The 15,300-nt window shown below is 43.4% G+C and overlaps 1 protein-coding gene across 3 annotated transcripts in view; it reads left to right on the plus strand.

Annotated features, from left to right (window-relative positions):
- The window catches only part of LOC146205331 (uncharacterized), a 121,566-nt gene that overhangs the window by 54,801 nt on the left and 51,465 nt on the right, over positions 1-15,300 (plus strand). For all 3 annotated transcript variants that reach the window (XM_084589974.1, XM_084589975.1, XM_084589976.1), the window contains exons 12-13: positions 1,481-1,722; positions 14,952-15,185. In XM_084589974.1, the coding sequence (XP_084446100.1) occupies positions 1,481-1,722; positions 14,952-15,185 (476 nt within the window). The remainder of the gene's footprint in view (positions 1-1,480; positions 1,723-14,951; positions 15,186-15,300) is intronic.

A 15,300-nucleotide genomic window follows, 5' to 3' on the forward strand; every position in this document is an offset into this window, starting at 1 on the left:
GACCAAACTTTCACTGTGATATTTTATGAAGCTATATTTAATTTTTTTCTGTGCAATAGAAGCAAATCTGTGTAGTGATGTTTTTTTTCTTTGTGGAATAAATATTTCAGACGTTTTGAGAGCACTGTTTGAAGATCTTTGACATGGAAAAAAAAATTAAGCCCTCGAAGGGAGCCTTGAAAATCCTCCTATGGGGGCTTGAAATTCCTTGAATATCCTTGAATTTTTTTCTTTGCCACCTGTACGAACCCTGCTCTAGGGTGCTCTTTAAGTCCAACTCTTTTTGTCGTAAAAATGAATTTTATAAGGAAAATAATCCCAAAATTCATAATGTATTCGGTTTATGTTGATGACCTGCAGATAGCATACATATCCTTCAATGTATCATCATGGGATGTATATCATGGGAAAGACAAGTGCAGTTGAATGAATAAACTAGCGTCATAGGCAGACAAAAATGGATTTCAGTTTTCCCCAGAAAAATCAGTGGCTGCTCTGTTCTCCCTCAAACAAGGCTTACAAATGAAACCATATTACCTGTAAAGAATGACTGCATATACCTTGGAGTAACTTTTGACAAGAAACTCATTTCTACCACACACAAACAACCTCAAACAGAAAAAGTTCCCTTATTTCTAAACATAGAGAGCGCTGTCACGGTAAGGCTTGGGGTCTGAATCCGATAGAATGGGCCTTTTGTGCATCTCTTGCTCATTAGCACACTCTTTCTTAGATTACGGAAGCATAGTGTATGGGTCATAAAGACCATCTGGCCTAAAACGTCTAGATCCAGTACAAAACCTTAGTCTGCGTCTTTCATCCGGAGCGTACAGAACTTCCCCTATCAATGGCCTCCATGGTAGCAACAAACGAACCACCCCTTTTAGCCATGAGGACAATGCTTATGTGCTAAAAAACATCCCAAAACACGTCTGTTAACCTAGGTTCACTAAGTGTACTCTCATCCAGAGCACTCTTCAGTAACAGACACCAACCTGTCAGACTGCTGGCTATTTGTTTTTGAGGTGAAATGCCTAGAATTAAACAATTGATAATGGATGCTAAAGCGCAGAAAAGACTAGCACACTGAAGGAAGACCACACAACAAGCGCTCGTCGTGTGTGGTCTTGATCATTTCTTAACCACGTGTTAGTCATATCTTAATTTCCTGCGCAAAACTTGAACAAGTATGATGAAAGCATTTTCTAAAATTTTATGACAAACATCCCATCACACCCTAGCGTACCTTTCGAAAAATTTATAATCGAAATCTCCTACATTGTTTCATTCTTAAAAGAAGCGAACTTTTTTAACCTGTTGTCTAGTGTATGATGGCCATAGTTTCCTACTATGTAAAACGCACCACAGCCTCACAGTGCTTGCGATGATGTTCAAAAGTGTAGTCCTTGCTTGTGCTTGCATATATAATCTTCACAGTGGGAGGTAATGCGCTGATGGTTTCTTGCTGCTCTCTTTTCAGGAACCGGCTTGGACTCTGACTGTGATAATGCTTTGGTAGACGGTGAGGACTCATTGGAGGACACGTGCTCAGAGAACAGTTCTTCTACAACAGCCTCTAATCAACGAAGTGCTGGCGAGAATCGTGTTTGTGACTGCTGTTATTGCGAAGTGTTTGGCCATGGGGCACCTCCTGTGGCTCCTGTTAGCAAGAATTACCAAGAAATGCGCGACCGGTTACGGCTGATCCTCAGCAAGCGAAAGGTATGTGCATTTCCCTGAGCTCCAGCATAATGGAGTGTCTGTGTAGATACCTGGGCTTTTTAATTGCTTTTGTCCAACAGGGGCATATTTTTACCAAGGGCTTGTTGTATTCAAACTTGTGGCACGGGCTTTTTAGTACAAGCCAGGACTTTGTAGTGAAAGACTGACAGAAATTTTGAAAGGGCAGTGTTCCGAGTGTGTTCTGTACCCTCTTCTATTGCGTGGAGAGAAAGCATCGATATCCACCGCGGTGGCGCAGTAGTGAGGGTGCTTGACGGCTGTACACAAGGATGTGGGATCGAATCCTGGCCACTTTTTGATGGATGCGAAAAGCGAGGCGCCCGTGTGCTGTGCGATGTCAGTGCACGTTGAAGAACCCGAGATGGTCGAAAATTCCGGAGCCCTGCATTACTGCTTCTCTCATAAACTAAACTAGAAAGCATTGATGGTCATCATGTGCCTTTTCATTTTGCAGTTTCTGTAGGGTTGTGAATGGTGTGTGTGGTCTAACTGAGCCACTGGTTGCTGTACCCTTGCATGTTCTGGCATGACACACTGTTCTAGTGGTACATCAAGAGAACAGATAACCTCAAAATGATAACCTGTTACTGCAGTAGCTGTATTGGAGACATTTTCTGAGGGAAACCATCAGCATCATAGTATATACTCTTGATCTCGGATGTATCGAACTCTTTAAGTGGATTGCACTATAGTTTGGTGCATAAAAAAATTGCTGTAGATGTGGTAATTTGTAACTCAGAAGCGAGAATCCACTGCATCCAGCGACTGACGTGTGCTTCTTTCGGCAACGTATTGCTTGCTAGCATAACTGCAGTGCACCGCTCGTCAGCTAAGTACGTAGTGTCACTAGGCCTACCTAGCCTGTTGCACAGTGAAGCTGCAACATGTGGTGCTCTAGAACTAGCCACCACCATTGATATGAACTTTGTCATTGGTGAACAAATGTAATAATCTATGATTAAAATAAGATACAATTGATTCTAACGCCTTCGATAGCGAAGCACATCAGGTGAGGCCCGCCACGAGGCTTTGGTCAGTTGGGTTGGTTTCACCACATAAGGTGTGCACTAGACGCTATCTTTTTGGCATGACAGCCCGCATATAGGTAACTGGCACTGCCCAGGTGGCACGAAATTGATTACTGAGCAACTAAAACTGCTGCCATCAGCCGCTTGGGCTGCTACAAATGTGCGACTGTACCCTGAACTGTGTTTAACTGATTACTTTCCTACCCTAGCTTCTGTTGGCTTACCGCGGTTAGATGATGCATATTAAAGCTTCCTGTTGGGCGAGTTGATAGTTCATCTTGATGTAAGGGTTTTTTTAGCGCAAACAAAGACAAGGACTAGAAAGGTGTATGTGTGTACATCTCGCCTTTCTTGTCCTTGTCTTTGTTTGTGCTAAAAAAAAAACCCTACATCAAGATGATGCATAGCACATATGGCTTCGACATAGCGAGCAAGCTGATGCCTATGACCTAACGCAGGTATCGTCGAAAAGCTCAACAGGTGCACCAAAATGTTGCTTGCTTCTCTTGCAAAGCTGTAGGTTACAACGCTGCTATCAACACTGCAAGCTTCACCGCAGGTTACCTGTACGGAACTTGCAAAAAAACATCTGTTTGATATAACATGTCATTCAGTGTAAAGTAGCAGTAAATTTAACAACATACAAATGCACAGAAATGGAAAAAATACTTCTTTTATGGCCACTTACTGCACGCAAAGTGCCGAGCTAAGTAGTGGCGCAAATTTTTTTTTTTCTTCATCTTCACTGCCTCCGAGGGGACACATCTTTCAACATTGTAGGTGGACTTCCAGCTGCTGAAAATGACACGCAGTAGTGTCAAACCGTGGCGAGTACACCGCACACTTCGAAGCACATGAGTACAGGCTCTCAAGTCTTCGTCGCAGTTAGCATTAGAGGTTTCTTGGTTACCTGTGACGTCTTATCTGCAAGCTCCCGCATCGTCTCGGTGTCTTTGGCCACAGAGACAAAGTTACTTGCGGTTGCTCCATCACAAGTAGCGCCAAGGTATTTGAACAGTTGGTTCCTCAAATCGACAAGACCTGCAACAGCTTCATCTTCCGGAAATCAGAGACCAGAACGTTGGAAGCAATTCTGTGTATTTTCATTTCTTACATCATTCCATGACCCGCTCAGCATAGACATGGCCTCTAGGAGATCAATTTTTAGATATCTTCCATTCCCCACAGTTCTTTTGGAGCTTCCCAATCAGACATTGCTGCACTGCATAAAAAAGTATGGTCATCCAGTACAAGTTCATGGCAGCACTTTCACTTGGCGCTATACTTGGATCTCTAGGTTGCCATGTGCAATTCTCAGTGCTTTGTCTAAAGCAAGTGGATTATAATAGCTGTCAGCCACTTCTGCCTGGTTGGACTGGATAACTACAATACTGAAATTATCACCTCAATGTAGAGACGTCTGGATCGCGGCATGAACCACACCAGGTCGCTTTTAAAATAAAAGCCCCCCCTTGGGCAGGTCAGTGGACTTTCATTACCAGACTGTCTTAAAGGTTCGAAACCTTGTGTGCAGCATTTATTCAGTACCAGGCTTTACTTGGAAGTTGTTATCAAACTGACTCCACACATTCACTTTCATCTTATCTCCACCACTTGAGTGGCGAAGCACTGCATTTCTTGGGGTGGAAGCGCTACTCCATTTTTTCCATTCTTCTCCAGACTGTTTTTCCTGCTCGATGCTGCTCCAAAGCACAAAATTGCTCCAAACCAGCTGCCTAAGTGCATTGATGTCAAATTTAGCGGAAGGCTGGTTTTTGCTGCACAGTGAATCATTGTATTCCCTGCAAAGAATGTGATCCAATCCAATGAACCTGCCATATTATTGTAGTACACTATGAGAAGCACAGCAGGCTGATGGCATGTTTTGGGTTGTGTATCCTTGATTTGGTAGCTTCCAGGGTTTAAACGATGACAGAGGTATAAAGCACATACCTCATGCATTGCCTAATACAAATAAAATTCTTACAAATCTAGAGAAGCATATTTGGAGCAATAATAAATATTTGTTTGCAAGTAAATTTAAAATGAGGTTCAAGTAATTAGAGGGAACTCATTGTGAAAAAAATGCTGTTCATGTGACAGCCTCTCCTCTCAGCCTTTTCAGTTGACTGTGGAGAGAGAAGTGATGCAGTTACCACAAATTACCACGAGCTGTTAGGAAACTTCTACAGCTGCATAAAACTATGAGTTCTAGTGCTTTTGCTGTGAAAGCAGGAAGGTACTCCACCATTGCACCTGCTTATCAGTTACAATTGTGCAAAGCTCACGTCAGACAAAAGCATACTTCAATTGTTTTGGGAGTGATGCACCGAAGGTGCCAATCACTAGAAACTTTCTCAAGGGGGTTGGAAAGCTATACAGGGCTTATCGCCAACATGCTGAAATTGAAGCAGTGTCTTTCAAGGAAAAAACCATCAGGAGCCACTGGGCTGAAGGAGGAAAAGGCTACTCTCGAGTGCCGTCTATCCTCCTTGAGGACACCACTGACCAATGTCAAGGAATTTGTTGGCTCAGGCATGGGATCGGAAACGATATGAACGAGATAGAGAGCTGAAACGTGGTGCTCATTGATGTGGATTCCAGACTAGTTGCAGTGCTTGAGCACTCTTAAGTTGCAGACACGACATCATAAAAAAAAAAAGGTCAAATTTTTTCAGTCAAATTTTGCGTTCAATTATGAAGTGAACAAGCAAGCATTGCGTTTGCTACTGTAGTCTATTTGGAATCGTTGCTCAGGTCAACTGTTATTTAGACGTTTATACATGTTTTGGCGATTTGGGTTGTCAGAGATGTGTGCATAGTCACCAAATCATTGAACTTTGAATAAAAAAGAATCAAATTGTTTGTTTTTGTATGTCAGGTTGACCTTTTAAACATGCTCAAAAACGTAACTCGAGGGCTCCAAAACTTGTTTTATTGCTCCAAAGCTCCTCCAGAATGGCATTATTACTGCTCCCTGAGGTGTTTCAAGATGCTAGAGCCTGCTTCCACCCCTGATTTCTCTACAGCCGGCTATGGTTGCCTCATTTGGGGACCTTGAATTGGTGGCATGAGAAACAACGAACTATCTGGGCTTGATGTAAGTCCGCATTTCCATAAACACGCTTTGATGCCTAAAATTCCCAACCCATGCTTTGGGGCCTTCTGTAGGGGTTGAGCCACGTCATTCAACCACACGATATTCTGTACAGAAAGCAGCCTTCATTAAGTGTTTTTTCGTGTATAAAAGCCAGTGCAATGCTTGGTACTGCAAAATAAGGTAAACAACTGTCTGTCGAGGGGTACATACACAGTAGTCCTTTTGCACTCATACTGGTTTACGCAGACTACATTGCAGATCAATTCGCATTTTGTGTTTGTTGACTGACAGTTGCATATGGTGTGAGCACGGTGAGCTTGAGAAGAGCAGACAGGACAGGAACATGGAGTGGATAGTTTTACAACTTTCTTTTGCAGGTTCCAAACATGTAAGAATTTAAGGGGAGTAAGTGGCGGAGAGGGGAGGTAAGGGAGTCGAGGGAGTGAAATCGAGAAAACAAAGCAAAGATATATCCTGGAATATGACTTACTGCACTATCTACGACTTCCCCTCTAACCAGCTGGTCTCTTTGTCCTTGATTACATCAGCAAAGTGCTGCACGTGCTGTTGCTTTAACCTTCGACCATGCTGAGTGAGACACTGTTGGCCGCTCAAGTGCCTTGAAATGTTCCATGCGACTTAGTTGTCGAGGGTAACTATCAGTTAACAACATAAAAGCGGCTGGAGATACCACTTTTGAGCTGTAGGACTAATTCAGTTGTCGTTGACAGCATGCCTGCAGAAAAGAACTGAGTGATCACAAAATGATCATGCAACATTATATTTAGTGATTATCAGCTAAGGTAGTGATTGTTGAGAAGGAAGAAGATGTCTCAAGTAAAATGTTCCGTAACATTTTCTGGGGCACATCGTCTCCTTTCCTGGGGAAACAACAAAATGGACTGTTTGGACTTGCTTGCGAGAAGGCATGTAAACTGTTATGCAGACATTGCCTTTATTGTTTTTTGCCAACTGCAAGATGATGTCATACTCAACCAAGAACAGAGATGCAGTTTTACAGTGCATCAGTAATGGAAAACAGGGTGAATTACACAGGGCGAATTACGTGCTGAACTTCAATCGGTAGTTTCATGCAGGCCTTCAGGTGGTGAGCAGTGATTTTGTGAATAACCAGCCATGCGAATTATCCCCTGATTCAAGGGCTGAATCATTGATGTAGCATTCATCAGCAAAAAGCAAAGTTTAACATTCCTGAAAGTGGCACTTGCAATGGTGGGCAGAGCAGTTGTTTATGGGGAGGCAGACCAAGTCATAATTTCAAGACTTCAGCCACATGGCAAGTTTGAAGGTCACCAATGCTTTTTATAGGACCTATAGAATTGCTGTAATTAAAAGCACGTTTTGCAAGCATCGCGGAGACATGTTTTTTCCATTGTTAACTGGTCAAAGCTTCATTCATTCAATCGTGAGGGTGGCGAACAGCACTGACATTCTAGCCATTTAATTTTTGCACTGTGGGGACTTGCATGCCGGCATCTTTCTCGGAAGCATCTGCCAAAATAATACCGTTTCATAGTATATTGTTTTGGTGATGTCACCCCAAGTTTTTTTCAATCCACTTGTCCACAGTGTCAACATCCATGGTAGGCAAGACTTTCATAAGTACGGTAAAACCTTGTTGCAAGAGACACTCAAGAGACCCGAGAAAGATGTCTCTTGTAACCAACGTCTCTTGTAGCCAATGTCTCTTGTTACCAAAAATCCTAAATATGCGAGTAGTCAGACCAGATCTATGCAGATTCGCATGTACCTGTGTATAAACACAAGGTTAAAATTTGACATAAATGTAAATAATTATTGTGCCTATCTTTTTTTTATGTCTAGATATTTCGCTCACTTTAACATGACTTTTAGAAATTTGAGTTTGTGTCTGATGTTAAACTATATCAAATGAATCATTGCGCAGAACGGTCCCATGTAGGCATGGCAATAGCTGAGCTGTGAAGTCCAACTGGTCCAACTACCAGTGTACAAAATGACTGGCGCTGCGGAAGCTGGGACGTAAATCAAACCGAATGTAAATTCAGTTCAATAGTTGGTGCATGAGCAAGACTGAAATTATAGGAGTAGAATGATAGAAATTTTCTGGCAGTGAGACAATAGCTGCAACCATGCGAGGTGTGACATCCAGCTGCAGAATGGAATAGAATCATGCCAAGTGAATGAAAAGTGCTGCGCACATGAATTAGTACGTCAGCTGTGTTGTGTGGGCGTATCTGGGCTGTCTCTTCTAAATAATGGTGAATTAACTCTAGGGACCCAAAAAAAGTTGCCCTTAGTAACCGACTGTCACTTGTAACCATGTCGCTTGTTTGCGACGTTGTTAGCATGGCCATCATAGCAAAACCAATACAGCCACTTTCAAATGTCTCTCTTGTAACGAGATTTTACTGTAGCTGCTTTCATGGCGTCTTTTAAAGCACTGCAACTGACTAAAGCCACTGTGAAAGTTGGGTCTGTTGAGAACAGACGTTAACTCATTTGCTTTCTGCGCAATCGTAGTGCCAGAAATAGGAATGTTTCGTGATGGAATGCGAGGGACCATTTGCACACAACTGCCTATGTCATCGACTGGAATCCATTACGAGCTAGCTTCCAACTTGACTGTACTCGGAGGCAGCTTTCTACAGCTATGGAGACAACGTTTTGAGACCGGGGCTTTCCTTGCGGTGTCACTACACGAAGTAGTTCAGATATATAATAGTATATATCTGAACTACTTTGTGCAATGTCTTCAGTTGCAATTTCATTTTCAGGTCTGCCTTTATGTTGGAAGTTTTCGACCACCAGCTATGCAGAATGTGTTTCTTTACTGAATGCCTATGTGAACGTAAATTCGTGGCTAATCAGTAGCCCACACAATGTACATTGTCAAAACAAGCACATTACAAGAGCGTACAGAAACTTTGGCTGCACAGCTACAGAAAGTAGTCCTACAATATACATTGTAACTGCATACTATGTCAGCAAGAAATCGTATAAAGCCACCTGGAACGCTGCACGAAAAATGGCTGTACCACAGCTGTAACCTACAAACAGTACTTTTGTCATCAGTTGGCATCTCTGTCGCAAGCTAGCCTCCAATGGGATTAGCAGGTATAGGCTGTATGCAACGAGAAATTGGGTGGTGTCACTAGAAATACTGTAGGTGAACAGTTGCGTCAGCAGGTATAGGCTGTATGCAACGAGAAATTGGGTGGTGTCACTAGAAATACTGTAGGTGAACAGTTGCGTCACAATTTTGATACAAAAGATGGGAAAACTGGTGCCAAGTCATCTGGTGTTTCGCTAAGTTTAATCTGTCAGATGTGATAGCTAATTCCTTTTACTTGTGAAACATTTAAGTCTGCAGTCATGCTGTAACTTTACGGTGCTGAGAAATTACTCAGTATAAAAGGTAATTCAATCACTTGTAACAGAGTTCGATATAACCGGAATCTTTTTGCATGCTATTTTGACGTTGTGCTCTTGATTCTCTTGATTCTTTCTATTCTTTTCTGATTGCTATGCAGGTGCTGGTGAAACTTGATCTTACAAAGCTATGCTTTGTAAATGATGATAAGTAGTCATTTCATGACAGTGTGTGTTTGTGTTCAATGCTTTTATTTTCTTGCTTCTTTAATTGTATCTGGTTTTTCTTAACAGCATTGTAAAATTCTTTGGTGCCAGTAATTTGGATTGCCTTTTCTTTGTATTTACACTACGAAAAGTGGCTCATGAGAGAGGTGAACTTGTGAAAATTTTTTTTGCAATACAGTCGAACCTCGCTATAAAGAATACTGATATAGCGTATTATCGGATACAACGAACTAAAATCAAAGTTTGGTTGGTCTATGGTTTATTTTTATGGGAGTTCTTTCTGTATAACGAAAGAAAAATTTCAAAATTTGATGCTAGATTGGTTATAACGAAGCAGGTTTTTGCATTAAAACTGCAAAAAATGCACTAAGGAGCCGGAAAAAACATCCAAGAAACACAATTTTTCAATCAATCTAGTCGCCTGCCGCAGAAGTGTTTTAAATCGTTCGCATGCTGCGTCAGTTAGCGGCGGCAACAAAAACTACCGCCAACGATTTATGGCCTCCGAGATCACTCCCCCGTGCGCAGTGATCGCAGAGGTTATGAATGGCCATGGCCGAACTCAAGCGCTGCCGCTGAAGTGTGTTCAAATCGCCCACGTGTTCGCGTGCTGCGACATCTAGCGGTGGTGACAAAAACTAGCACCAACGGGCTATGGCCTCCGAGATCACACCTCCGCGCACGGTGATCTCTGAGGTCATGAACGGCCATAGCCGGGCTCGAGCGTCACCGCCACCCCTGCCATGCCTCTGCCACTGTGGCCTACCCGTGCGAGCGCGCCACACTTCCAGAGTCCGTTGGCTCCGTCGCGCAAATTGTGTGCGGAGTTAACATTCATTCTTAGTATTCATTTTTGCTCTCCAACGGAGAATGAAAGGTGAGATTTCATGCTTATAACCAAGCTTTTATTTTTTAAAAATTGTGCGTTTTTGCACCTTTGTGTTGTCCATATTAGTGCGCATTTTGTTGCGTTTTATTACCAAATTTACAGAAATTTGGGTCCGCACTTTTATAACGAATATTGAATATAACAAACTAATTTTCGCGCCCCATACAACTTCGTTATAACGAGGTTTGACTGTACCACTTGATTTCTGCCCTTTTGTTTTGGAGGAGGGCTTATGTACCATTGCAGCTGACTTATTTTTATTTTTTTTTTTTTTTTTCCCGAGAGTGGTGTCAGAGCAGCAGTCAGAGGCTATGATGACTTGGGGCTGTCTTAAAACTGATTTCCTTTGTGTGTGCCCCAAAATGGATTTGTCATTGCTGTCTGCTATTAGCTATACTTTGTGAATCTGCAGAGACTTTCGACCTCTTGTGTAATGTTGTTGGAACTTGAGATGGTGTGGATATGACATGTTTAGCTCACAGGGCGGATCCCTGCTTCATCACAGAAGACGGCTGGCTACATGTCTGTAAATGATTTGTTTTGAAATTAACCTGGCATTACGTGTTACCTATGACAGTGTGAGCAAGTTTCGGCAAACAGTAAATCTTCAACAATTCGAACTCTGTTAATTTGAAAGCTTGGATAATTCGAAGAATGTTTTTTTTGTCCCATAATTTCTAACATAAATGTGACAGGATAATTTTAAGCGGGGGCTTGTGCAAACCCAGTTAACTCAAAGATCTGGGCTGCTCTGTGGAAATGTCCTGATGCCAGTTTTGCTGCAAACCGGTGCAGTGACAGCCTTTCTGAGCTGTGCCACAAAGTGGTACTGATGCTTGATGTGCGAAGCGCCCGAGCCCTAGTACTCCAGTACAAAAACCAGACTATCGTATTTTTGCGGATCACTGAAGCACGCGCTTGCATAGGAAAATACATTCTTCACTGCAACGTGGCAAACAATGCCAGTTTCAGCTGCGTGTTTTCAGTGCTTCGCAAAGCTTTGTCAAGGCACAGCAGGACTGGGAAAGGTGGTGCGCACCCTTGTAGTGGTCAAGTTGTTCGCAGAGTCTAGTGCACCTGCTGGCATTGAAGCACCTCCCACCCATAGCAGCATTAGTGCATGTCCAGCGACATGACCATTCTTGCTCCAGTGTTGGGAGGTTGATCTATCTGTGCGATGTAAGAGTGTTTTGAAAGACCAACAGAAGTCCAGTGTAGTACCCACCCTTGTACTGATGCCTATCACCAACAGGATGCATAGGGCTCCATGTATTAAAATTTGTAATTTGTATGCAAATTGTTCCTGCTAAAGAAAATTTGAACCAGGGGTTGTTTACGTGACTGGTGATGGCTCTCTCAAGCAAAGTTTAGCGCGAGAGCAAAATTCCTGTAACAGTGTTTTAGATAACCTCCAGGGCATGTGTCGGTCTGAAATTTGAAACTTCAGGGCCGCTTGCTGTTTGGCTTATGGTTAGTCGGTCAGGCCACACGAAAACAAGGAAGGCCTAGGTGGAACGCCTTCACTTTTTTTTTTCCCATCTTGATCTTCATTCACGTCCAACTGCTGTACTTGTGATTGCATTGGTACGCATTTGTTTTTTGATTCTGTACGCGTGCTGCTATGCCATTCTGTGAAAAAATGCAGTAAGCGCGGCGGCTAAATCCTGTGAGTAATCCACGGCTACGCTTCTTTTTTTTTTTTTTTTTTTTCTGTGACTGGTCAAAGAATGTTTTATGGGCCCATTGCCTTTGAATTAACGAATTTTCACTGTATCCAAAAAGGCCTCTAATGAGCTGTGTCTCCGCAGCCCTACTCCTTCACTTCACTTCACTTCACTTCACTTCACTTTATTACCTTGAAGACCCCACATTGGGGGTGCGATAACCTCTGTGATAACCTAAACCCAAAGCTTTATAAAACATTCTTGAGGTCATTCAGTGGCAAGGGCGTCGGCAGGATCTTGTCTGAAAGGGGGGGGAATAGACATTCCAGAAAGTTTCTAGTCATCAGTGATGTCAGCGGGAAAATAAGAAAGCACAAATTGAGGAGGAGGCTTGGGAGGGGGGCAAGGGCTTGGTGTGACCAGGGAGGGGGTAAATCCATGGCAAAATTAAATTGGTGCTGGGACCAGCGCAGCAGGTGCAACAGTGGCTGCCTCCTACCTATTCCTGCTTGCAGCTACAGTAAAAGCTCATTAACTCGATCCCCATTAACTCTAGAGTCCAAGTATTTCGAACTGTCAGTGCTGTCCAGCAGCTAACACCCATGTAAGGCTATCGCACAGATGTTTGCCTGTGACAAGTTGATATAAAGATAAGATTGAAAAGTCACAATATCTACAGATGCATTATTAACAAAGAAAATTTAGAATATACATTTTGAAGATGGAATGACCCAGGAACAATGTGTAAAAAAATTAACTATTTGTGCAGCGCCATTTCTAAGCTACATAAAGAAACTACAGGTGGAAACAGCCTCATTTCTAGTGTCATGCAGTGTAGCAGTTCCTGGTGTTCGTGAAGCACCAGACCAAAACTGCTGCAAACTGGCTGTAAAGGCAGGGTATACATGTTGGACATGCGGTGGACCTTCAGGAATGCGTTTTCATGGAATAAAACCACCCAGACTCAAAGTCAAAGCTCACTAGTGAATAGCTGGCGCCATTTTCGGGTAGCTAACACTACTCCGCACGGTCAGATAACAAAAGCCGACAATATGATTTCATATAAATCATTTGACTTGCAGGAAGTCGTTTGATCACAAAATTTTATGTTAATGCTGCATTACTACGAGTGGCAGTTTTTTTTTTTTTTTTTCTTCTTCAAACGCGGCTGCCACACCCCATTTTGCAACAACACATTCACATTAGTTCTCGAGAAGGTCTATCAAAAATCATTGCTGCCGAAGCGGGAAAATTTAAACTGGTTCTACAAGTGCAGTGCCTAGATTGACCACTAAGTGGCGTTAGGTGCACGTGAAACGATTCCAACATGTCGAAACCGACAATTTACAGCATCAATCATTGGTGATTGATTTGAATAGGCATGGTAACGAAAGAGTTAAGAGCTGCGCATCAGCCAGTCAACCAAGCCCACCTTGGTGTCGCTGATTGATGGCCATATTGGTGGCTATGAGTGCTTCTCTTACTTCCAGCCACATGGTTCTTTCATCACACCAAAACTGTACACTCGTCAAGTGCGGTGAAGCCTCCTCACACACGAACAATTCAGTTGTGAGAAGGGACTGCTGCTAGTGTTTCACCATGCTGCCAGAAACAGCTTCGCGGATATCAGACTGGACAGAGAGATAGAACTCGTATGGACACCCGCCCACTCAGGGAACCGAGGCAGTGAGGCTGCTCATCAACACGCTTGAGGTTTTGTTGGCCAAGCGGTGAGACCTAATGCTGAGGAACTCAAAATGGATTGATTGCTCACATACAGCGACCTTACACAACACTTCAAACTCTCAAAGAGAGTATACCCACCACCACACAACAAGAAATCGTCTGGAGAAAACTATAAACCAACTCCTTCCCCAACCCTGCGGTTTACGCATACATATTTCCAGACAGCATAAGCTCATCCTGCACTAGGTGCGGGGAAAAAGCCGACCTTAAACATATCTTATGGGATTGCTCAGAGGACCCGCCTTCCAAGGCTCTCATAGAAGCTGCCTCACTTGAATGCTGAGAGGAAGTGCTGCGCCACGCGAGCCCCGATATAAATTTGAGCACTGTAAACCGCGCTGAAGAAGTTGCCGCAAGCCACCAGCTAACGGCCACTTGGCTCTCCCACTAAGACCCAGTAACAATGAAGTTTTCTCTCGCTCTCTCTCTCACCATGAAGGTGCGGTTGATGCCTTCAACTGTGAGCACACGACAAAACAATGATGGAAATGTGAAAATTTGGAGGACGCTTAAGCTTCGCCTTCAAGAGTGGAACGCGATAGCATTATTGCATTTCGTCGAGAAAACTTGTTAAACGCAAGGGTATTGGGGCATCCTCGCACCGGTACCCGCGTGGCCCGAAGGGGAGAAGCGGGTGAGCGAAGATAGTGATCTAAAGAAAGGAAAGACGCTTGATTTTACAACCCGTGAGGGTGCACGGCGAAACGTCAGGGGCGAGTGGCGCGCCACATGTCGGGGCAGCGCCGCACATTGCGAGGAGGGGTTCTTCTGTGTTTATTTATGAAGTGCATACCGGGATTTATCGCTCACTGCCAATGACGCCGATGACACCGGCTTTTCTGCGACACGAGCTCCTTAACGCTACCGCGCTAAAAATAGTCATTGTCGCACTGTTTTCATCCCAAACACAGGTGACCTTTGCCCAGTCTTTCAACGAATAAATGTTGTGATGTAAGCCATTCTTGTCTGGTTTTTCAAGGCCATTCGAATTAATAAGGTTTTGCAATAGTACATGTTCAGTCTTTGACCCCACTTCCTTTGTGCCATTACAATCCATCACGTTCAGTCCTGAGTGAACCATTTAAACATGTCTGCCAGTAAGTAGCGATTTGAGGTCTGTTTTGTGCAGACGTGCTGCTGGAGTGCATAAGAGCACGCAGTACCTACTTTGCACCTTCCAGGCCGAGGCAATTCACATGGCCAAACAACGGCAGCAGCAGCAGAATCATAATCAGGAGCGGCACGAAGACGACCGAGAAGTGGAAGAATTGCTCAGCTACATCAATGGTACCGACAATGGTAGCAATTCAAAAGAAAACGCACATGTCACGATGGATCCCAGTGTTACTAGTACAACTTCCTCGCCAGGAGTGAAGGGGACAGCGACCAAACGGCACAAACGTAAAACCAAAAGGGTATGTCACAATGAAGAGTTCATTCTTTTGCCGCTGTAACTGTGAGATATTGGGTTGTGTAGAAGGCAGATTTGATCTAAGTTGCTGCCTCAATTTACTTTGGATTAAATTTTGC

Source organism: Amblyomma maculatum, chromosome 1 (assembly GCF_055883805.1).
Source record: "Amblyomma maculatum isolate TAMU_Amacu chromosome 1, ASM5588380v1, whole genome shotgun sequence".
NCBI lineage: Eukaryota > Metazoa > Arthropoda > Arachnida > Ixodida > Ixodidae > Amblyomma > Amblyomma maculatum.